This window comes from Nylanderia fulva, unplaced genomic scaffold, assembly GCF_048542155.1.
Source record: "Nylanderia fulva isolate GAGA-0341 unplaced genomic scaffold, ASM4854215v1 Scaffold5, whole genome shotgun sequence".
In the NCBI taxonomy this organism is placed as follows: Eukaryota; Metazoa; Arthropoda; class Insecta; order Hymenoptera; family Formicidae; genus Nylanderia; species Nylanderia fulva.
In genome coordinates this window covers 2,205,406-2,231,355 of record NW_028190587.1, presented here as the reverse complement: position 1 = coordinate 2,231,355, position 25,950 = coordinate 2,205,406, and the positions used below count along the sequence as shown (strand labels likewise).

Sequence of the window (25,950 nt, the reverse complement as noted above, 5' to 3'; positions counted from 1 at the left end):
TGCAATTCATGCGTGAAATTTGTAGCTCTAATACAATTTTTTACATGTTATATTATTGTTTTTAAATGTCATATTATTGCTACAAATTTGTATGCAATTATATCACATACTATAATCATCACATTCTATAAAATTATATTTATAGAAACGTATACTGTTTCTATAAAATTAAAAATAATAATAATAAGTACAATGAAAATGATATTGCATATGCAAAAATAATTAAATTCCTAAAGCCTATTTATATGATTATTATTTTATTGCTATTATACATATAATAATATATTTGTTATATCTCCAGAATATAAATTAAATAAAATTACCTTTATATTTTTATGAAAATGAGAATTCTTTAAACATATGTTGGAATATTTGTGCGCACAATTTTTAAGAATATTTTGTTTCTGTTCGGAACTGGATATAGCTTAAAGGTGAGTGGTGTTGTGTATCAGACAAGAATTTCACATTGCAAAAGAAAATAAAAGTGCTCATTAGTAGTCAGGGTCATTAAATTATAACCATGTTAGGCTATATTTAGAAACGAATGGAGGTCGAGAATACTTTGCCAAAAGCTTCTTCTCTTTTCTTAACATTGTATCATGATCATCTAATCATATTAAATTGACTGGCGTTAATATAAAAAATATATTTTCTATTTCAATTATGTCTTTTATTTTATGTAAAACTGTATTAATGTGGCATCAAAAACGCGCTCTTAATGATATGCAATATTTTTCTCGACATCAAAATATTTTCTAAGATAATGTATTTTTGTATTATATTAACTTCTAATTATAACCTTTACAAAACTGAATAATTGTATTAATTTATGAGCAATAAACATTATTAAAAATATCAAAATGTAAATATATTTTTTTTGTATTATTTTATATTAGTGGTATAATTTATTTTTTCTAATTTTTGCATTGAAAAATTGCAGAACATTTTTTTATTCTACGTAGGGAAAAAATCAATATTTCTTCTAATACTTTTTTCGCGCAAATTCCGACTATAACATATATTTTTTGTAACATTTCTCAAGGTCGCCGCGACTGAAAACGGTGGTAATTAAGTGCCGCGGACTTTTGACATAATTCATGATCGGTGACCTTCACACTTATCGTAAGCAGATAATGAGCTTCGACACGAAAATGTGCACCTTTTCGTTTGAAATTCTCTCTACGAAACGATAAGAAAGCATGATATCATGATTTCCTCGTAACCTCCGTCGAGCTAATCGCGATCCCGTGGGAACCTCTGCACCTTCTACTCCTTATACTACGTGAAATAAATTTGCAAGCGGTTGTTAAAGTCCACTGTGCACAACCGAGGGAGAAGCAAAACTCTTATCTCGAATATCATCGGCTTGCTTGCACGTTTATGATCGTTATTGTCTGTCTAATAAGAGCGTGTTTGACAAAACTTTTAAAATATTTATTATAAAAAAATGAAAAAAAAAATTCCTCATATATACTACTCAATCAATACTATAACACTTGTATTAATAAATCATCTAATCACTATATATGTCAATTATTACTTGACATCTCCGAGGCTTTCCACCAATTTTACAGCATACTGTCGAGATAATTGTTTAACTTTATCTTAATTAATCTCCAGACATTTTAATTGGATTTGCGTTTGGTGAGACCGAATGATCAGTCTGGGATGTTTTAACGTTAAAATTTATCTCCGTACTATTCTCATATTATTCTCCAACAGTAGAATCTAACAATCTAACAGTCGTAATTTCTGTCGATTTAAGACCGATGTAATCGCAGAAGCTAAACTAGAGAACTATTGATCACAGAGAAAATTGAGAAGATTGAGTACTTCAAACAGTAAACAATAAAGAAAGAGAGTTTCAGAAGCGACCTAAAAAGGAACAAAAAGAAAGAAAAAAATAGGAAATCTAAAATGTGAGCAGATAATGTGATTTGATGAGAAAGAAACTTTCTAGGTGATTTAAAAGTTTCCCAGACGAAACATCTTCAGAAGAATTTCAAGTTTCGAAAGTTTCTGTTTATTATTACGAGTTATTATTAACATTGGCATTTTCTCAAAACGTACAAGAAGAAGTGCCAATTGATTAAAATAGAGTAAAGGATAAATCTGTAATTATGTGGAATCAACTATAGCGTAATTCTTATATTTCACTATACTAAAAAAAATGTGTTAACTCGACTAAACCTTTCAACTAAATATTATTTTGTTAATTGAACGTATAAAAAATGTAAATCAAATACAACATATTAAATCTAAGAAAACGTACATTTTTACTTAAATACTAATATATGTTCAATTAACAAAATAACAATTTAATTGAAAGATTGAGTGAAGTAAAGACATTTTCTTTCAGTGTACTAGAACTCTATTTGTTTTCTCTCCCGATCTCTCGAAGAAAAACGTCATAAACATGTTAATGTTGTCTGTCGCGTCATTCACGATTTCTAACACCTAACTCGCGCGAACATGACACTACACAAGGATCTTGAAAACACGTTTTCCTATCGTCATACGTGCGATCGCTAGCTATAATTAGTCGTCACTCGAACGTCGCGTTATCTCGCGGATAATCGACGGATAATCACGTCGCAATGACGAGATACCTATTTTTGTCGTCGATGACAAAAAATCGGACCTCGATTCCGAATGATGGCGAGTGACAATTGCACGCAATTTTTCCTGCTGCGGCGCGACGCACCGTTATATGTTCCGCTTTTTCGTCGCTTCCTCGTCATGAGAGAATTTCATTCTCCGCACGTCGTCGCGATTTAGACAATGGCGAGAGAGAAATTACGCCGATGAGTGTTGTGAGAAACCCGGTGAGCGGCGTTGGCGCATTGTCAGAACGGATCGCGTAATTGGCGAGAGATCTTCGTTTTTATCCTGCGCCAAATACGAGAGTGCTAGGGCCAGGATGAAACGGCCTGAACGAAAACGCGGTTTCTCATCCGCAAAAAGCGTCCGCGTGACCCCTTTTTCATCCAACTTTTTTTAGAATTGAAGAAGCGCCAAGGAATAACATGTGTCGCCACGGAATAACATGTCCGACACGTTTTGAATGTGTGGCGGGCTGTGCTGGAACGATCATATTTTTTCGGGAGTATCGAGACACAATAGGAAATGGAACCAAAATATATTTGTTTGTTTCATACAAGAGACTAAACCTTGGGACTTTCGCGGATTTATTGTACTCGTAACTCGTAACATTTGCGTATACGGTTTAGATTTTATTTTACGTTTATTTGATAAGAAAGGAAATCATTTTGCTATACTATACAATTTTTTACACTTTTTTCATTATATAATTTTTCTGATTTTTTTGATTAAGAATCTATTTTAAAAATGATAGATTTTTAAAAGATAATTATTATTTAAGCGAATAACTTGTGGGAAAAGTTTAACTTGGGAAAATTCATTTTATGCCTTATGCCTTATACCTTATGTAAAAGGAATTTACGGTTGCATTTTCCATCGGAATATTAGCGGAATAATTATTAAAGGGAAGCTATATTGTTTCCCGTAAAGCGTTTCGCAACGCTTGCATGAACAGTTGAGTTTTCTCCTCGGTCTTATCGAATTATCGTGTCGACAGTTTGTAACAACTTTAAAACTCCATCCTGTGCAAAGTTCTGTTAAATGATTTCACGTGAAAAAGAATTTGATATACTTAACATGCGCAATATTTTAATATATATTCGTGATGTAGAAATTAAGCATTTCGTGTTTGTAGATTCGATTAAATGATTCATATATATATATATATAAATCAAAGTAATTTTATATGCAATACAATAAAACCTTGACATAACATTTAGTAGCATATGTAATAAATAAATAAATAAAATAAAATAATCGATAAAATTTTATATTTAACTTTATAGTGTTTAAATACTTAATAATTTCTAAGAAGCCTTATATTTAGCTCTTTCTCTTGAAAATTGATCCATAGATGCTCTTTAATAGATATTTATTTTATCGATATATTGTATATATATATAATATACATGTTTCGATATGTCATAGAAATTTAGTTGTATTTTCGATTAATACAAATAAAAAGTTGGCAAAAAGTTAAAACACTTTTTTATCGTGCGACACGATCAACTTTCTATGATTAAGAGCATTGCCGATGCATTACCTGTGATGATTATCTACAATGATCATCTATGTACGTGTATTACTATAATCTTGAAATAGAAACATCCATCAATCGCAAAGGAAACACTATATGTTTAAATAAATAGAATTAAACGTGTTTAGATTTTCTAATGCTTTTAGCAAGTCATGATATAACTAAAATAAATTATTAATTATACATATACAAAATATATGCATCGGAAGTCGCATATGTCTAAAAGAACTCTCTGTTACGAATTCTTTAACAAAAAATTTAATAACAAATATTAAATTATAATTTTCACTCGAGAACTTCCACTTAAAAGCTCAATTCTAAATTCAATATAATTTATCATTAAAAATGTACATTTCTCTTGACAGATCATTCATATACCTAGCAATTATAATTTAAATTATTTCGTTAAATAATTAAAATAAATTGATGAAATATCCAATAATAATGATTAAATCGCAATTAATCCTAATTGAATTTTCGCTACAGAGAGATCCGTTGGGATATTTGTCATTAAGAGAAAGTATGTTTTTTTCATATCATATGTCCATATACGTGTTATCTCTATGTACACAAACATCGCATCACCTCGCATATAAATCGAATCGCTTTTCAAGTCAAATTTATCGCGCAAAGTAGAACCTCAAGATATTACTTGCTCGCTTCTACGAGCCTAAGGCAATCTTTTTTTTTTTCCCCCATTCTCGTTTCTAATGCTCCGATAGATGATTATACGAACGATCGGGTTCACACGCAACTATCGATCTCGCCTGTCTCTCGCGAAGGTAAATCGCGAGGTAAATCCTTACGCGATCGACCTTACGTACCTGGTTAGGATCGGGAAAAATCCGCGCGAGAGGAAGGAATGTATCCTCTCGCTCCAGCAGCGATATTTCCGCGAGGTATTTGCATACAATCCGGAGACGGGGGCAGAGACGCGAACGGTTCAGGAATCTGCGGAAAGCGCGACCGACCGGTTAGCTCTTCCTCCACCTTCCTTCCTTCCTTCTCTCTTCTTCGTTCCCGGTTCGACGAGCGAAGGAGCGTCGCGTTTCTCTCGCGGGTCGAGAGGGCCCTTCCTTCCGGTTCCACCTTCCGGATGTATATCCGAATTCCCCGAGGATTGGCGAAAATCGTCGAACTAGAATGCGCGCGCGCCTTTCGACTCGAAGGCTACTTGGAGAACGGAAAATTGTCTCTTCGTCGGCAACGAGTCGGGCGAAAGGTGCCGCACGGTCGAGAACCCAGCAAGTACTGCTGAGGCCAACAGGTGAGCCATGCCAGCGGTGTGCGCCCAGTGGTGTATCACGTTGGTATCCTGCCGTGGGCAAGGTGCGATGTCAGGAGCGTAATCTCGCGTTCGCAGCTTCTGCTCTGCCTTCCGATTCAATTGGCAAGGAAGAAAAAGAGTGGCGGCTAAAGACTGTATTTTTGTACTTGAGAAGCAGAGGCTCGCATGTTTCGAAGCTTATTGTTTATGTGAGTTCTGGAACACATGGAATCATAGATATTTACATTTTAGATGAATTATATACGTGTAATTTATTAATAAATTTGTAAATTAATAATTAATTAATAAATTATATAAATACAAAGAATTTGCAATTTGTGGATTAAATCCTGTGGATGGATATCATTGAATCTAATTAACAGAAAATCATTTAGAAAATAATCAAGCTCAGGAATAAATAAAAACTAAGATTTCTGATCATGATCTTTTCTTTACAATTAAAATGATACAGAAAAGTTGTTTGCATTATTTAGATCGTACCATTTATATGTATATAATACGAAGAAATGGACTAATTTGGAAGACTAATAAATTAAAAATGAATGACAAATAGATGACAATAAAGGTGACAGCAGGTATATTTAATAATTATGAAATATTACAAGATATTGGAAACCTTGTTGAATTGATCTTGAATTAAGTTGTACAACTTTATGGGAGAGAACCGGTTTTCTCTGAATCCGGAAGAAACATATGTCGAACAAATGTTCCCGGATAATTCACGGATGCTCCGCCAGTTCTCATAAATATCGACAAGATCGCGGTTTCCGACACGAAGTTTCTGCATCCGCATTTCTATATGACACGCGTAAGTTGATTCGCGAGACAAATGTGCAACGAATTTGGTTTGTCACAATTTTCAGAATATTGCCATATTTTAGAAATAAAGAAATCAAAACAATATTGCAGAACTAATAAAAAATTATATCGAGATCTTGTATTTTTTTTAACATATTTTATCTCTCAAATATTGTTTAAACAGACCTTTTATTGTAATATATCATTAAGCTATTATAGTGAATTGAAATAAGAGATTAAATTGATAAGTATTATTATATTTGATTCATAGTAATTAATATCACCTCATTGTTGCTACATAAGTATTTCTGAAAATTATAACTTTTTGTATTCACAAGAATATATAACATTATCTAACATTAAAGACGATAAAGAACATCAGTTATTTCGTTTTTTATTAATATGCACATTCTATAGTTAATCTAATGGACCAACTACTGCCTCATTATGTACTTTATAGCCGCGTCGTAAGCTACTATTAATGTGTCATGAATGGAATTCCATAGATAAAATTTTTCAGAAATAAATTAATACACATGTTCTTTAAACACAAATCTCTTATCATATTTAATTAATTGATTTTTTTTTAATATTAATGTAATAACATCAGATTTAGTTATTTAATTATAATAAAAAATGATAGTTTTTTTATAAGTAGAAAATGTTCACATAATGTCATCATGACAGTCGTTTTTAATATTCTTTAATTTTTATTAAGGCATAAATTGTAAAACGTTGCCAAAAATGACAAATACATTTACTTAGCACAAAATTGCTTAAAATTTTTTAATCGATCGATTTATTAATGTAAATTTGAATACTTTATTAACAAGACATATTTAAAAGCTATAAATAAAAACTGAAATTTAGGAGAAGCAAAAAGAGAGATCCGGATATTAATATTAATGCATATTAATGTATATTATTCTAATGCATATTACAATGAACGAGAATCATATCGAATGCAAGTTCGAGCACTTAACATCGCCTAACTTCCTTTAATGACTTTCTTTCTTGTACGAAGTAAAAGTAGCGAAAGACGTTGCGCGTGTCTGGTCCCGCTTTTGCACAATCTTCTTATTCAAATCACCCAGCCGATTTCGCATTCCGAAAGTGCCTCACGGAGAGCCATCGCTTTATTATCTCGCAAGTTGATCCTTCTGACCCGCCTACGCCTTCTATGTAATTTTCACAAGTCGTTTCTATTTCTTGCGGTGATTACAACATCGAGTGACATAATCAAAGTGCGAAGATTGTCACATTTTTTACGCGTGGGAATAATCCATTCTTCTATAATTGGATATAGCGCCATGTGCGTTTTTTAATACATATATGTATATTATATAATATGTACATAAATATTTTTACGTAATTTGCAATCTTGGGTATCGAGATGTATTAATAAAAAGATGTATAAAAAATAGAAAAAAATATAATCTTCACTAGCTTTTGTTGTTAATAATACACCGAAGAATTTTTAAAACAAAATATCCGAAGCGATATTTAAACACACGATAAATTTCAAATTCTGAAAATATATGGTCTGAATATGTGTAATAATTCTGAATATATGATCTTTAAATTCTTATCATATTGACATGTCGAAGCCGACTTATTTCATTTTATCTCTTTACGTCATAATTTTGCTAACGATATTTATGTCATTTTAAATCATATCAATATTATAAAGCTGATCTATTACAAGTTAAATTATCTCTTTATATCGTAAAAAGGCTTCACAAAAATTTAATTATTACCGCTTTACATTATCGGTAAAAGATTTAAAATATATTAAATTATATTTAATATACATGCACAAAAGAATACACTAAAATAATGTTATTTTACTTAATATTAATATATGTATATTAATATATACAATATATGTATATTAATATATGTATATTAACATATATATATATATATATATATATATATATATATATTGTAATATACATATATTGTATATATGTATATTAATGAAAATTTTATATTGACAAAATTTATAATATAAAAGCAGAGATAAATAAATTAACTAAATTCTTTTGAAATATCAATTATAAAACTGGAAACAAGTTATAAACCTTTTAACTTTATATATTATTATTTAAATTTATGCTTCTTAATTATTGCTAATTATAAATTATTTTTTAATTAATGCGAAGAAGCATATAATTAAACTCAATATTTTAAATAATCACAAAGTCAACTTGTAAAAAAATTTCTTTTTAAACAATTTACAAACATTTTATGAACATAAAAACATATTATATAATATTATTATATAAAAAGTTAAGCAATTAAAAGTAAAATTAATTTATTTGTAATTTGCTTTTTAAAATACAGTTTTTAAATATTATTGTAGAAATATAAATTTGTTTAAGAAATAAATAAAATTAATGCAATTATTACACACATACATATATATTTTTATTGGTTTACCGATGGAGAGTTGAACAAGAGATGAAACATTTCATTTATTAAGAGTTCTCCAACAGATGACGCCATTTCAAAGGATTCTCAGTGGCACATTTATTGAATTTTTGAAGCCGCTAACAAAAATCAATAATCCATCTAGTATAAAGAAGAGATAAATAAAAGATTAATATATCAAATAATATACTTGTGTATAATCTATCTATATCAACTTCAATTTTTTTAAAACAATATAACATCCATTATTACGTAAATCTATCTGCATTTTGCAGTTTCTTTTTTTAACAAAAATATTGTAAAAAATTACAATACTTATTGTATATTTATTTTTACAAATTTTATATCTTTATATGCGTATATCTTTGTAATAATTTATTTATTTATAATAAATTTCTATGAGATTTATTTGACATTACTATTAAACAAATATTTTTTATAGTAGTATTATGACAACATTCTTTCCAAAATAAATTAACAAAATTGTTGTTGGAGTGACAAATATGCTTTATGTAGTCTGGTTCATAATCGTGATACCAACAGCTGCGGTGTCCGAGTGGTTAAGGAGTTGGACTCGAAATCCAATGGGCTTTGCCCGCACAGGTTCGAATCCTGTCCGCAGCGAATATTTTTTTTACTGCCTTATGCAATAATAATTTTTATGGAACTGATATTAATACTTTATAATTTAATTTTGCTATGTATCGCCAATATTTTTTATTAATATCGCTTTTGATCGTTTCCTATCATCGGAATTGTCATATGGCTAGTTGCCTCATACATTATACGTTTAATGTAAATTAGAAGTATTTTTATTTTTTAGTCAAAATTCTAAAATATTTTTTTAAATACGTCAAAAACTTTCTCTTAAAATTTACCCTGAAAATCAGGATAATCGTGGGCCAATATGGTATTAAAAGAGTTTTATAAAAGTTTCTCTAATTAATATTCATCACAATAAGAAATATAAATATATATGTACATAGTAAAATTAATTGAACATATTTTATATTTTATTGTGGCAAATATTAATAAATATTAATCAGAATAACTTATAAAATTCTTTCAATACCATATTGTCCCACGATTACCATAATTTTCAGAGTAAAAATTCTCTCTGTGTACATAATTGTAAAAATATAAATCTATCGTAAAATAAAAATTGTTATCTTTTTAAAAAGGTACTTTAAAATATATATAATAAATCCATATTTATATGAGGAACAATGTGCAAACATAAATAATATTCACCCCATGTGAGACTAGATCGTTTGGTTCGCGTATCTATAAGAAAGAAAAAAAGGACTCTTGAATATGTAAAATTAATCGAACAGATTTTATATTTTATATTGTGGCAAATATTAATAAATATTAATCAGAGAAACTTATAAAATTCTTTCAATACCATATTGTCCCATGATTACCATAATTTTCAGAGTGAAAATTTTTTCTGTGTACATAATTGTAAAAATATAAATCTATCGTAAAACAAAAATTGAAAAAATTTTAAAAACTTTAAAATATATATAATAAATCCATATTTATATATGAGAAACAATGTGCAAACATAAATTAATAATATTCACCCTACGTGAGACTAGATCGTTTGGTTCGCGTATCTATAAGAAAGAGGACTCTTACATACGTCAAAAAATGTGAAAAAAAAAAAAAAAAAAAACGTTTGCCTATTCTATCCCGGATATGAAGGGTTATCGTGAGATCGTCCGCTGCTTAGTCACCGTTGACGGGAACAGAATTCTGTGACGCGTTTTACTCGAAGAGGAGACACGACTAGCGCGCATTGGTTCCGTCGTGATCAAGACGCTATCTCAATTGACCTACGGCCCCACTACCCTGTCCCTCCCTTGGTTCGCCGCTTCGTTATCTGCCTCTGTGTAGACTGACCCTCACGATCTTCTTTCACTTGGCTTCGAACCACCATCCGACGAAGATGATCCGAAACGGCGCGCTCTTCCTGATCCTGGCCCTGTCCACGGTCTACGCGGAAATTGTACAGTGGACGCCATGTCCTAACTGTGAGTATTTCTCCTTTACGTAAATCACGATTTCTTAATTATTAAACAGAGGAGAGCTCGTAATAGCGTTGGAAAAGTATAAGCTTGTGTCTTGTTTAGCATAATACCGTCAACGACCCTTGATCGCGCAACTGACGTCGTGCGATTAACAAGTCGCAATTACAAAGTCGGGGAAAAATATGGGGATTCAATCCTTCAGTGGGTCACAATTGATTGCGTGTTTTTTTATCGTTTTTGGAGCGACGAACTCTTATTTAACGCGATTATCATGTATCGGATGTAGATACAGGCGCGTGAATAAATCGGGGATATCTAAAACTATAAAAATAGGACTCTCCGCGACTTTTATTCATGCATTTTTATTTCCAGCTTCGATACACCTATCGTATATGTATTTCGGGGATGAGGTTATTTACGAGTCTGATGCATTGCCACCGTGAAGTATTCTTTTTATCGATTTCCATGTATGTGTATTGTTTGTATCAAATTTTTATTCGGATATTTTCTCTTTCGAGAATGCAATACACATTCCAAAAATTACTTCTTATTCCAGATAAGAATTTTAATCAAGCTAAGCTAAGAAAACTAAAAAATCTGTATAAACTTATTGTTATTTTAAAAGAAATTGAATTTTGAAAATTGTAACTTTTTTAATAATATTAATATAATAACATTATTTGCAAATATTATTTTGAAAGCTGTTTTTTAATATTTAAATATATTTCTGAAGAAGTTAGATGTATACGTATATAATTGATTTAATTAAATTATAAATTTGATTGTATTTTGTAAAACTAAAATAAATAAGAGATTTTTATATGAAAGTGTGGCAACACGAAATTTTTTAATAGCCGCGTTAATAAATAAATTATTGTTAGATTGTGATTTAGAAATTGCTTTATTTATATTAGAAATAACTAAATTATTGCAGCATAAGTTTGAACAATAAACGACCTATAAGTATGTGATTGGCAAGCAAAAGAAAAAACGAAGATTGAAGTACAATAATATCCTTTTTATGCAAACAAAAGAGAAATGATTAGACTGAAATAGCATCGCCTCAATTTCAGTCTTTTTTTCTCACTTATTAGTTATAAAAAGAAATATTACAATAAAATATACTTGCATTTAAAGTTTTTTAACAAAATTTTTATTAAAGAAAATATCAATTTTATTAAAGAGAAAAAATTTTTTTATATTTTTTATATTACTTTTTATAAAATGTTTTTAATTCCATAAAAAATAAATTTTGAATATTGTTTGTTATATTGAAATAATAAAAAATATATAATCAATTTAATAGAGACAATAAAATATATACTGGAAAATTGAAGATTTATTAAACATTTTATTAAACCTGTTACAAATATGCTATTCAGATCAACTGAATTAAATTGAAATGTTGAGTAATATATTCGTATATCGTTGTATTTAATTCAAAGATAACACATAGTATTGGCATGATAATGAAATAATGTCTGATTGAAAGTTGCAGAAAGTAGAACGTAGGAATGCATTTAATGATAAAATAATCTGCTAAAAAACATTATCACTGTAGAAATAAAAAGTTTAAATGAATCTCATAACAAAGCTAAAAGCTTAAACGAAATTCCTCCGAGATAAGTGTGCTTGATAAAAACGAGAATTATTGTAGATGAAAACAAGTGGCGAAGACATGAATATATTGTTTGTAGAGCACAGATAAACTTTTAACTTTCCGGATAAAATAGTTTGAAGAAAAATCTGCTAAATCAATGAAACGAAACTTTGACATAGATAGAGATGACATGTTGGCTGAGATCTAATTTAATACATTTTCTGTGTATTCGCCGAATATTTGTGAGTTTTTTTTTTGCGTATTGTAATTTATAAACCGAGTTAAGCCCGGAAAATAAACTAAATTGTCGATACGCTATCTAAAACAAGAAAAAAAATCAAAATGTAAAAATCATTTTGCTTTATTTAAACTTCAATAAAAATTTCTCTAGATTACAGTTTTGAAATAATTTGCCCCGATCCGTAAAAAGTTGTGCTATCGATAATACATGCTATTCTATTTATATTTTTTTTACAATTTACGTGCTTATCTCATTAATTTTAATACGAAAGAGAAATGACGTCATATGAATTATATCAAGATGCATAATAATAACTTAAAAATATAATATCAGCTTCACTCAAAAATAAATACAATACTTAATACAAAATAAATATAATATTCGATTTATACATGTTACACAAATAAAGTTATATCATACATATTGTTTCCTTATAAAAATATTAAAGTAAATTTTATAAATAACTTAGAAATGGAATATCTTATAAACACAGAAAAACAGTATCCTTGAAAGAATGCAAATATGCCTTGATTCAAGTATATTTTATTCTTATAATAGTGCCAAATATAAATAATTTTGGATAAAGGATAATTTATTCTTAAAACAAAGTGCAAAATATTCTTGGTTGAAACTGAAATTTACTTATAAATATTGCAAGGACAAGTGACAAGTGAGCATTGGATATAAGCGGTACTTTCAAGTATATATAATAATTCTAATAGTTCAAATGTGACTAAGTTTGTTTTTATTATATGCGATTTTTAAAACAAGAATATATCTTAAGAATAAAATATACTTCACACAAACTTATTTATTATTAACGGAAATAAAAATTTGTGATTACAAAGAGCATTCTATGCTTAAATCAATCAAATAGCGTTCAAGAATAAAAATATATTTGAATCAAGGATTCCTTTTTTTCTGTGAAAGAATCTATTCTTAATTAATATTTTTAATATATCTTAATATTCTTAATGCCTCCTGTTGTTATAATAAATGGGCAACAAATAAAATATTAGAATCTCGAAAGACATACATACTTTAAATGAATTCTCTATGAAATTTTATCACTTAATGTTTCAGCTGAAAATAGCGATTCAGTTTGTACTATACACGAAGTACGTGTAGATCCATGCAGGGAAGCTGCAGAAAGAAAGCCATGTGCTTTAAAAAAAGGTCACAATGCAAGCATAAGTTTTGACTATACCACCGGTAAGTATAATCCAAGTTTTTTTATATGTTTTATTCGTATATTAAAAATCAATATAGTTCTCATATTTCACATGACAACTTTTATGAATTAATACTTCAAAATATAGCAAAATTTTTTATAGAAAAAAAATAATTTATATAAACTTTAGATGATGTTCTTAATTCTTTACTTTATCTTTAAAGATACTTTTTGCTGTAAATTAAAACATATTAAGCTTAATATTCAAGATATATAAGATGTATAAATATATACATATATATTTTATTTTAGAATTCAGTAGTGACACGTTGAAGAGCAGAGCATTTTGGGCTTCGGAAATCGTTGATTTACCATTTTTGGGCATGCCACTTGATGCTTGTTTATCCACTGCTTGTCCAGCTATACCTTCTCAAAAGCAAACATACACAGTGCAATTGCCGATCTCTAAAAAATTCCCTGCGGTAAATAATTTTTCAATTTTATTGTAACTATTCGCTATTTTATCTCATATTACATTTATATATATAAATAATATATATATATATATATATATATATGTGTACACACACACATAAATAATTATATATATAAATAATTATGGATATTGTTTTATAATATATATGTACTTGTTTATTACAGAGCTGTCTTTTTTTTTTAATTTTATTTTACTCTATAATATTTTTATGTATATTATAAATATGATTTATATGAATGTTGATCACATAATTTCTTACTTTGCTATTAATTCAAATTATTAAAGTTTAATATTGAAATGACAAAATAATTAGGAATATAAAAACTTGAATGTAATTTGAGATGTAGAAAAATAGCGTGCAATGTATAAATATTATTTACCGAAAAGAAAATATAAATCTTAAAGTGTTATGCGAAAAATATTTTTATTACAGCGAACGTATAATCTCAAATGGAAACTATGGAACTCAGAAGACCAAGAATGCTGTTTTATGTTCCAAATTAAATTGGTGAAGTAAAGTTGTTGTTCTTAAAAATCTATGTGTCATCTTTCGCAATGATTATAATTCGCCGATCAATAATTTAATGAAATAAACGATATATCCATATTAATAATGCGCTCTTTCATTATATTTGTCTTTATACTATGTCAAATATGATAAATCCTTATCATGATACAATTATTAATAAAAAAACTTTATAAAAAAAAATGTCATTATTATTTATATAATTCTTAACCAGTGATTCGCAAAATGTTTCAGAGAGATGACAATAAAAATTGCACGATAGTTTCTGTTTGACTTAACTATTCTTCACTCATCTCTTTTAATTCTTTTAAAATATTAAAGAATCTTCCATTTAGAAAGGAAAGAATTCAACTTATATAATATTCATGAAATTATATATTCGATCGATTTTTTGAAGAAGAAAGAAATCTATATGTACAATATTTGATTTCTGCAGTCTTTAATCTAGGCATTTGTAATTTTAATAATTCGGATTATATATATTGTAGATAATCAAATTAGAAAACTCCCAAGTACTGAGTAGTTTAAATACCTCGGATTTGTCAAGTCCATATGTGATTGTGAGTCCTTGAGGAACTATAAAATTATTTTTGTCAGAATCGTGTTTTTATATATCTTTTACATATTTTAAAATATACGATCTAGAAATATAAAATGGATTGTTTACACATTCTTTATCAACAGTATTTAAATTATAATATAATCATCGATTAAAATATATTAAAAAAATATTTATTTTTTAATGTGACTTAATTATTTATAACAGTTATTCATGAATAGCTTTATCACAAAATAACATTGTGTAACTCGTTATAATAACTGAAAGAAAAAGAATGAATATCTTTATTCTGCGTATTTAAAAGTAAATCCATTTTTATACCAGTTAAGCCGTCACTTGGTTTCTAAATGTTTCAAGCGGAAAGTGTCCATATTTGAAATGTCACTCTATATGTTTCTAGATGTAAATTGATCGCACCAATTTTAATCTTATAACACGAAATTATTTATCTACAGAAATCGATCAACATTTTATATGATTATAAAAAACCGTTCTTATCTATGAAAATTGCTAAAAATATATAACATATTTAAAAAAAAATATATATATATACATATGTATATGTATACATAATTGATATTTTCAATATATATATATATTTATTTTACTTACATATAAATAATTTTTGTACATTTATTATAAAAAAATCAATTGATCAAAAATATGATTATTTTATTATATATATATATATATATATATATATATATATTTAAATTTTCATTTATTAACATAATAGTTATTATAAATTTATCCATACACTGATATACGTACATATCACAACTATTTGCAAAGTTATGAAGCAACATCATATTGTGAGCATGTGGTGACTCGGCCTACATGCAACGTATTCTTGATAACTGAAAGATAAACAAAATATAAGAGTTCGACGATCGTTCGTTCAGTCACACACGTTGACACATTACTACAGGATGCAAAGGCACAACGTGGCGCGGTCTCAGATGGCCAATCAAAGACGAGCCCGCTAGAAAAATAATTGGCCACAATTGTTAAATTGTGCATTTCCTGATAAAAGTGGCCGGAAGACGGTCCCGCCGTCGATTCTGTCGAAATTTACAATACGTAATCGGCGACATGCGAGTTTATTCATATCGCAATCTCTTTTTAGGCCACTTTGAATTCAATTGCTTCGATTTTTTCTCGATATTTTAGAAAAAAATATGGGTCAAGCCTTTCTATACGCTAAATATACTATATATAATGAAAACGTTATTTACTATATAATGATCAATTGAATTTGCCGATCAAATAATTGTTTTTGTCAAATTCTATTAGTCTAATAGAAAGTCTTTCATCATTCTGATGTTTATTTTAGTCACTGGACGTAGATGAATAGAAGAAGGGAAAGGCATATCAGTCTTATTTATCTCTACATTGTTACATCCATAATGTACAACGATAATTATTTTCTCCTTGCTTATCTTACACGCAGACCGCATTAGACGAACAGCTGGGCGATGGACTAAAATAGATTATATTAGTAGCACCAAAGACAAGATCAATATTTTTTTCTTTTATTTTCTTCGTTTAATTATAAAATAATAATTCCAATAAAGTACTGATGGTTAATAATTTATTATAAATTTCTTGGAAGCCTTTAACTTTCTAAGAAAGCTACACAACTTTATTTTATGTTTATTTATTCTTGCGAGAATTAATATTTAAAATGAAAAAAAAAAATATTTAAAATTGGCTTTCTCAATTTATATTTGCTTATAACGATCAATGAAGATTTTAATCATCCACGTAGACATATTTACTCGCAGTAAAACAAGAGATATCTTTAAAGCTCTACTAAAACGCATTATCATCCATTTTCGTATTTCCGTCGTGTTGCGGACGCAGGCATTAGGCAGAAATTAACGTGGCAATTAGCGGCAATCATCGTCGGACGCGCATGCAATTTCTCGATAATTAAAAAGCCTAGTGCCATGCACTTTTCATTACAAGATTGATCGAGGATAACTGTAAGCAAAAATCATTATCGTCCGGAGAACGATTACCGGCGCGACTTGTCGCGACGCGGCCCGAGGTCAGAGGCTATAATAACAGATCACTTTGGCCGACCGACCCGTTCACAACTGTTACGTTGTAACAGTTAATGCGCAATTATTCAATTGAACAAGACGGTTGATTTACGAAGCAACTGGCCGCGGCAGAAAGTTCAGAAAACGTCACGAAGAAGCCACGAATTTTCGTCGACGAATAAAAAAAAGCGGCTTCACCTGGGAAATTTAATACTTCGATGAAAGTTTGACAGTTGCGATATATAAATATACATTTTGACAGATATATTTTAAATGCGTTCTAAAAATGTCAAATCATAAATGCTTATATATATATTTTTTTTAATATAAATTTAATATTTGGAGGAGCTTAAGATATTATTTCTCACATTTTTTTCAATTTCAACATTGACAATTTAAGGATTAAATTAATTCTAGAATTAATAAATTTTAAATAAATTTTATTGTAAGCTAAATTTCAAATGTTGTCAATTTTTTTATTAGAATTAACTTTAGAAACTCTAAACGAGAAGTAATGTTTTGCATAATAATTATTATTATTTTCAATAAAAGTGAGGATTAAAAAACTATTAATGACTCGTTATTGTTAAAATGTATATCAAATCTAAATGAAAGAATAATGTTATATTCATACTTTCTATTTATTCTGGGAAATCTCCAGTTATTACGTTATTAAAGCGGCTTTGCAAGTGGCTTAACGTCATGCCTCTACATTTTAAAATGAAAATTTATCAACATGTTTTATTAATCCTAAAAAATTGTATCTATAATCAGCATGTTTTATAAATGCTGAAGAGGTTTATCTGCAATAGTTTATTAAATACAAGATTTAACAACATAATAATAATGTCAATAATTATATTAATAATAATAATAATACAAATATTAAAAATAAAAATAATAATATTAATAATAATAATAATAATAATAATAATATTAATACAATAATAATAATAATAATAATAATAATAGAATAATAGAAACATTTATAGAACTAATTAACTGTACAATAGTTAATATGTCGACAGAGAACAAAGTGGAACTCGAGATACATAGCACCAGCTAGAAACTTAAAAAACTTGCTCGTTTCATAACATATTCTTAAAATATCAATCAGAATTAATCACTGAAAATGAAATGCATACAATGAAATTTCTGAACGATGCATAGTTAATATATACTTTGCCGATTAATTAATTCTACACATCTAGAGTTCATGTATTTCTCGAATGAGAGAATACAAAGCGCTATTGCTCGAGTATCAAAATGTGGCGTGTCTTCTCGTGACTCCATGTGACTCAATCACAAGCAGCGATTATCGTTGTCGTTGTCGTCGCGACAAGGGAACAGGTATCGATTCTTTGGTATCGACATTACACGGCGCATGCTGCCATGCGACCAAAATTTAAGATAACACAAAGCGAGCACAGGAATATATAGAAAAAGCATTACTATTTCACGCCATTAAGCATATCCGATTGTTTTATATAAGTGGTCCATATTCCAGGGAAAACGAACATAAATATATATTGCGAATGAATTTATTCCGATAATATACTAATCGACAGATACGAATGTTTTCAACGACGTAACAGACTCAGAAGTCCTGTAATAAAATCTCTCGATTGTCTCATTTTTATTAATCTTACTTTTTTATACTTTTTGTATATAGTGTGTTTCCAAAATTTAGCGAAAAACAACGCATAGCGTTATTTTCAAAAAAATTAGGAATCAATTTTTTCCTCAGCGCTACAATCGAACAAAAATATCAATGTTTCGAGACATATTCGGCATTATATCGGTGCAAAATAAAAATATTACAATCAAATATGTGGATTGTTTTGCAATGAAAAATCTTGTATGTATATATATCCTACCTCGACGACGTCTCTTTGGCAAACATACCTTTGTGATTTATTGTTCCCAGGGTGCATTTTCTCGAGCCTAATCGCCGAGATTTATCAGCGCCACGAATTATCGCCCACGGTCGAGTCGCATCATCGGCATTCAGTCCATACGCATAATCTAAATCTACATAGTAATCTTATCATCTCTAACGAACGACCTGGGAGGGTGGAACAGTCAAGGTTCTCGCGAGCCAGGTCATCATTTCTCTACACGTTTCTCCGTAGGATAAATACAGGTCTAACAATAAATCTCTCTTAGAACTAGAAAGAAGGTCGTACTGATAATAGAAGCATTTACATTTTTAGTGGCCTTCAAAACCACCAAATCGTAGTCCTTTATCTGAAGCTACGCTCCTCAAGCCTTCTATTTTTGCTATATTATTTGCACATTCAGTTATCATTTTTTTCGATATAATTGAAAAAATTTGCACGAGTACTCGATATTAATTTTCTCTTTTAATCTTGAGTCTTTATTTTATTTTTAAACTTGTGTTTTTGCTTTCATCGTAAACAAATTGTTTTGCAATATTCGAAGAAAGACGTTATCACTTTGATGAAGTGCGTAATATTTTAAAATATTTTGATTACGATGAGATATCTATAAATCGAGAGAATATATAGATCATTAGAAATTAACTATAGACATAAATATTCAACGCATATTTTTAAATATTTCTTGGAAAATATTGTGTAAATGTTATTGATACTGTAAAGATTAGATGTTATTTATAATCAGTAAATAATGTAAATTTTAAAAAAATTTCTTAGATATTTTAATTTTTCGTAGTTGCAATCTTTTTTATATAAATATGAAAATGTAAAAAAATTGTATTTAATATATTATTCAATATTTTCAAACTAAAACAGAAACGCCTTTTGATCGAACTGCTATTTCACAAACTGTCTAAATGCGCGGATTAATTTCTTCCTTCTGTAATTAATTAACAGTGATGCGAATTTACCGCAGAATGAATCTGTTAAACACATTGTGAGAGAAATAATTGCGTATTTCAATGAACGTTTCAATGATTGTACAAGAAAGAGAGGACAAACCTTTCGGCGTTTTCGAGCTCGAGGACATCTTTTGAGGAATGCCTTGATACGTTCGTCATCAAAGGAATCAAGGGAAAGGAATTCCGTGCTGTGTTCTTCATTCTCCTCTACAGATTCAGATCTTTTTTTCTCTAATTTCTCCTTTCCCCTTGCGCCGTGAAATGTTTGCGCCTTTCGAAAGATTCATACTACGTAAATCGGATCTTTGCACACCGAAATCCTCGCTTCTTGAAGGATTCTCAACCTTGGACCCAGGGGAACTCCCATTTTCTGCAGCCTGTCCTCGCTCAGATAAGGCAACTCCACCATCCCGACTTTTTCTTTTTCGAAAGCAGCCGCGTATTTCTTCAAAAGATATCGTAATTATTATTCACTTATACGCGCTCCGTAATTCATAACATAGCCGGCAAGAAGTTGATCCTTCATGAAAAAACAAGTCGAAATTGCGGAATGAAATTTTGTTAAAAGCCTTCGTTTTTTGAGAAAATCGACTTTAAATATTAGTCGAGTACTCGTGCACTTGATTAAGACACGAAGAGTAAATATTGATTTCCGTATCGAGATCCGCTCAACAGCGTTTTATTAGGTCTGGTTTTTTTAGTTGAACTGGCTGCACTAGTTCAAAGTTTATCTTTTTTCATCCAAATTTTTACTTCAAATTGGAAATAAAAAGATAAACTCTGAACTGGAACAGCCAATTCAGCTAATAAGAAGACCTCTTATTAGTCAAGTGCATGCGTACTTAATTTAGGTGTATGCGTACTTTATTTATTAAAAACAAAGTCTCGTGTGACAACACTTTATTTTGCAATTTTGACTTATTTTTTTCATGAAGAATCAGTCTCTTGCCGGCTGTATCATAAATTACAAACCACTCTATATTATTCTTTCAATCAAGAAATAATATAAGATTTCTTCTCAAATAGCTTACATTATTCAAAAATATAAATGCATCGATAATTTAAAAAAATAAACATATATTTTTGTCTAAAAAAATTTTTTTACGTTTCAAAAATTATCAAACTTTTTTCCAAAATAATAACATTCTTACCTCATACCCAAGTTCCCTCAGAAATAATCTGATAAGAGGAGGCTCCGTCCCGAAGAACTTGGTCAGCTTCTTCACCCTCGACGGATTGGAAAGTGCCGGCAGTTCCGAATCCTTGATCAGGGGTTGTGACTGTGACCTGACCATCGCCATGCTCGTTTGCGTTCTGAGAGTCGCAATCTCGCATTTTATGCTCTCCATTTCCTGCGAAAACCTGGTAGTAGTAGAGTCTTGGAAATTCCAGCTCGTTTCGCACTGTAATTTTTTTTAACAGTTCTCTCACCTGTATCATCAGATGCTGAGTCCTCATCTCTGAACTCAAGTGCGCCACCGATCTTGCCAATGTCACCACATGCGATTCCAGTCGCTGAAAACGCTTGTTGATGCTCTGCAAGTTATTTTACAGAGATTTGTTAATGGCATAAAATGACGTCTATAAGCCATAAAACATATTTAATAATATGGTACTTTCCAAATTTTACATTTCAAAGGTTTGACAAAAGAGATCTTTTATGTGCGGATAAAAAGAGAGAAGAGAAATATATATCCATTAACTTCGCTAACCTTGATGTCTTTGGCTTTCTTCATTCTGTCATCAATCACGTGGGATCTACGTTTGTCGTGATGCCTCGTGACAGGTCTGGATGACACGGACGATGTTGGCAACGACGAAACGGAACCATAACTAGTAAGTCCTCTCGCCTTCCGTCTCTTTTTCACGCTTCCGCCGAGTAATTTAAGTACCTGCGACAGTTTTTTCGCATGCAAATTGAGATAAATTCAATTACGCTGGTGCCATGAGCACTTTCAGCGGTGCAATGTCCCTGTTAATTTTAGTACGTAGTCCCATTTCACCATGACTATAGAAAAAGTGACATGTCTAATAGTTTTACATTTAAATTTGCATACGCAATATACTTTGCGTCTTGCTGCTATATATTATATTGATTTTTCAGAGAAGTAAAATAATTAAATATATAATAACATATTTATATTATTAATAATGTAATGAAAAAAGAGAGAAAGAAGAATAGAAAGTTTCATTTTATATTTAAAACATATATAAGAACAAAACATTTTTATGCCCAAGAAATATATAGAAAGCGATGTAATTTTGTTTTAATTTTATATAACACACTTACTTCGCTGTACATATTTTCTAATCCTTCCAATTGTTTCCTGATTGTTCTTGCGTCGGTAGTACTGAGATCAGAATCGCTCCTGTCCAACATGGAATCTAAATCAAGTCCTGTCGTGGTGGATGTTAAATCAGCGGCTTCTACTCCGAAAACTAAAAGAAAAAACATTTATATAAATTAATTCAAAAAAAATCAAGACTAAAAAACTTATTAATCATTGTAATTAAATATGATTTAGAAATTAATCAAGTATAGAAAATGAATACAATCTTAATAATAAAAAAAGAAATTTAAGTTTAATGTTATAAATTTTTTTAAAAATATCACGTTAATGAAAAAGTAAATTTAAAAAAAAATATTTTTTTAAAGCGATCAAGTACTTACGATGAGAAAACTTTTTCGCAGCTTCCTTCTTGGATGACGAAGCACCGCGATGTTTTGTGTTGCTCGAGAAGCCTCTCTTTTCCATAGCCTTGCTATAATCGCTGTAATTTGGTTTCGATCCATACGGTAAACTAAAATTTCCACAAAGACTCTCTTATAATATAGTGTTAGCAAGCATTAAGCCTTTGCGTTGGAAGCAGCATTAAAATGTTAAGTTCGAGATCAAAGAATAAAAAGCCAGAGAAGTAGATTGTTTCATGTTTAAACAATGAAAAATTATTATATAAAATTAATTGATTAGAAACGTTAACACAAAAGTAGTGATTTGTTTATTATCTACATTTTAACGAGCATAGTTAAAATATATTGTAACATGTATTTAATTGCATGTTATAATTATTATATAATAAAGCAATAATAATTAATAGAGAGGAATTGAAAAATTCGAAGTAAAATTGTTCTTTATATCAGGATAATTAAATAACGAAAGATTTATGTGTTTTGCTGAATGAATATCTCCCACAAGTGTCGTGACTGAGAATTTAAAGCTGCAACGGGGGTTTATTTTTAACATCGTGGAGGCAATTTTTCGGCCAGACAGCGATATTGGAATTTCGATTTGCCGGGTAGGTAACAAAATCGGAAGTGGTTCTGGGCGGTGACCGGAAGTAACACCGGTTATGCGAAGAAGAGGGACCTTGTTTGAAGTCGGGTTACCTCGTTGAGTATCGATTTCTCGGCGTACGTGGGCTGTCATGGGGTGACAACGGCGGTAGAGGTGGTGTCACTGAGGATACACTTTCGGACAAGGTAGAGTGCGCCATCGCCGGAACGTCTCTCGGCTCCAAAATACTCCTCAACTCAGACTCCACTATGTCGACCCATTCGGAGTCTTGTACTATTAAAGAGAAACGAGAAGATAGAAACCACGTACTCTCGATAGACTGACGAGCGATCGATACTTCGAAACAAAACTTTGCAAAACTTTACACAAGAGACAGATGCAGATGATTCAATAATTGAGAATATAGGAAACTACAAATATATAGAAAAATTAAGATCATAATTTATAATTATTTTTATAACGTTATGTAAATAGATAAAGTAATTTATTATGAGATTTCTTTTTTAGAAAATCTAATAATTTATCACTTTTATATTTCTGTAATAACAAATTTTTTTTATGTAAAACACAATTATTTTTATTAATTAAAATTTTTTAAACGCTAAAGTAATGTAATGAAAAAAGATTAAAATGAATTTCTCTTAAACACAAGAAATACAACATTTTTAAAAAGATGTAGCAAAACATTTGTTTTAAATAGTTTATTACGATATTTGTCATATCAAGGTAATTTGTTAGATTGAATATCGATCTGTTATTACGTTTTATAAAAAAATAAAAAATATATAACATATAGAAAAATAACTAACAATCGAAAAAATGATAAGAAACATGAAATACATGAATCAGAAAGAAATATTATAATTGAAATTGAAATCGATGCTTACCCTGTGCCAGAGTTTGATCGTCGGGCGGCGGACGTCTGCCGCTTGAATAAATTGCGGAGCCTCTTCCGGAATCGACATTCGAGGAACTCTGACCGGCCTTGTCGTAATCCGAGCCCGAGCCCTGATTCTGGATCTTCAGCCGGCCAATACCTTGCTCGAGGTCGTCTTTCCTGCTATCTGATTTCACTACGGTCTCTTTTCCGGCGTATTGCCCGCCCTCGAGCCTCTTCGACGCTTCACCGATCATTTTTGTGGCCAGGCCGACTCTCAAACCATCCGCGTCGCCGGCGGGTTTGGAATTAAAATGACCCTCCTGCTCCGCTCTTTTCTGCAACTCCTCGATCCTCTTTTGCACGGAGTTGCCCTCCACCGTGTTTTGCCCTACCTCTTGAGCTCCCGACGAGCCTTGCTCTTGTTCCTTCTTCGAGGTCCGCGTTTCATCTCGCCGAATACCGAAGCTAGTCTCCGGACGATACTCCTCGTTCCTTTGTGATCCATTTCTTCCTGCCGTTTCCTGACTTCGATCCTCCACTGTAATTTCGTATCTAAAAAAAAATCAAACAATTAATTTTATTTTTACTCTTTAATATATTATAGAAGAGAAATATCAATTTTGCAAAATATCACTACGTCTAAAAAAATCTCTCTAATCATCCTCAAGCCCTACCTCTCCTTGTCTAACGCGTCCACGAGATTCTTCATGTTCTCCACGGGGTTCTTCGCCGCTTCAGCGTTTCGTTCGTCCTCGTAGCAGAGCTGCGGCTGCGAGGCTGCCTTCTCGATCCCCTTGGCGGAGTTCCGCCTCTGGAACTCCGTTTCCTGAGTGCTCTCGGCCTTCATGTACACCTGGGGAACGCCGTATCGAGGTCTACCCTGGGCGTAATGATAGTACACCTCCTGGCCCGAGACACGAAGTTCCTGGGCCTGTCTGGACGTGCTCGGAAGATCGATCTGCGATCTCGACATGGCCTGCCTGGCCTGCTGATATTGTTGATAGGAAACGCTATTGGCGAAGTAGGACTGCTGCACGTTTCGCGCGCCCGCAGTTTGCGAATTTGGCTGCCCGGCCATTTGTTGCTGATGCATCTGCTGGATCAGCTGACGCTGATGCAGGTTCTGAGCGTGTTGCTGCGCGAATCGCGGACTCTGGTGATGATTTTGATTCTGATGGAGCAACTGCTGGGGACTCTGGAAGCTCTGACTCGTCGGCGGAATCGCGTTACCCACTTGATGCTGCTGCACGGATAGACCGTGCAGTTTTTGCGTGCCTTGCCCCTGAAGCAACCGACCGAATCGTTAATAATGATTTACCGTTAAGTAATGAGTGCCTGCTTGCCTCGCGTAGAATTGCAACATATCAGAGCTCTCTACCTTGGCTAGAATTTAATTATAGCATAAGTGTAATGAGTTTTCAAAGTTTTTCTATTGTACTATATAGCGGCGAAAAATATGAAAAGAGGAGAACGTTATGAATGATATACCGCATTGCTTCCTTGTTGATTTACTATTCCGTTACTTAGCAGTGTTGCACAGCGTTCATTATCATTACTACGATCGTTATTTAACAAATTAAAATGTT

The 25,950-nt window shown here is 30.7% G+C and overlaps 3 protein-coding genes and 1 non-coding gene across 10 annotated transcripts in view; 2 read left to right on the top strand and 2 right to left on the bottom strand.

Annotated features, from left to right (window-relative positions):
* Positions 1 to 5,410, bottom strand: part of LOC114940538 (echinoderm microtubule-associated protein-like 2) — a 37,516-nt gene extending 32,106 nt beyond the window's left edge. Inside the window, exon 1 of the mRNA XM_029315263.2 lies at positions 4,963 to 5,410. The gene's annotated coding sequence lies outside the window, so the exon portion shown is untranslated. The remainder of the gene's footprint in view (positions 1 to 4,962) is intronic.
* A 3,789-nt stretch (positions 5,411 to 9,199) lies between these two features.
* On the top strand, positions 9,200 to 9,281 carry TRNAS-CGA (transfer RNA serine (anticodon CGA)). The gene has a single exon. It is a non-coding gene; the product is annotated as a tRNA-Ser (tRNA).
* Positions 9,282 to 10,567: 1,286 nt separating this feature from the next.
* Positions 10,568 to 14,812, top strand: LOC114940533 (MD-2-related lipid-recognition protein). Its single transcript, XM_029315256.2, has 4 exons — positions 10,568 to 10,693; positions 13,615 to 13,743; positions 14,015 to 14,184; positions 14,632 to 14,812. Exons 1-4 carry the CDS (start codon positions 10,609 to 10,611, stop codon positions 14,713 to 14,715), a joined length of 468 nt encoding a protein of 155 aa, XP_029171089.1. The 5' UTR covers positions 10,568 to 10,608; the 3' UTR covers positions 14,716 to 14,812.
* Positions 14,813 to 18,313: 3,501 nt separating this feature from the next.
* LOC114940490 (uncharacterized) overlaps positions 18,314 to 25,950 on the bottom strand; it is a 101,917-nt gene continuing 94,280 nt past the window's right edge. For 4 of the 7 annotated variants that reach the window (XM_029315192.2, XM_085487010.1, XM_029315193.2 and 1 more), the window contains 9 exons: positions 25,039 to 25,646; positions 24,372 to 24,916; positions 23,577 to 23,757; positions 22,860 to 22,990; positions 22,479 to 22,627; positions 21,901 to 22,080; positions 21,620 to 21,724; positions 21,340 to 21,540; positions 19,842 to 20,633 (listed from right to left, as the gene is read on the bottom strand). In XM_029315192.2, the coding sequence (XP_029171025.1) occupies positions 20,472 to 20,633; positions 21,340 to 21,540; positions 21,620 to 21,724; positions 21,901 to 22,080; positions 22,479 to 22,627; positions 22,860 to 22,990; positions 23,577 to 23,757; positions 24,372 to 24,916; positions 25,039 to 25,646 (2,262 nt within the window). In that variant the 3' untranslated portion in view covers positions 19,842 to 20,471. The other 3 variants (XR_003821463.2, XM_029315194.2, XM_029315195.2) reach the window with 3 other exon arrangements.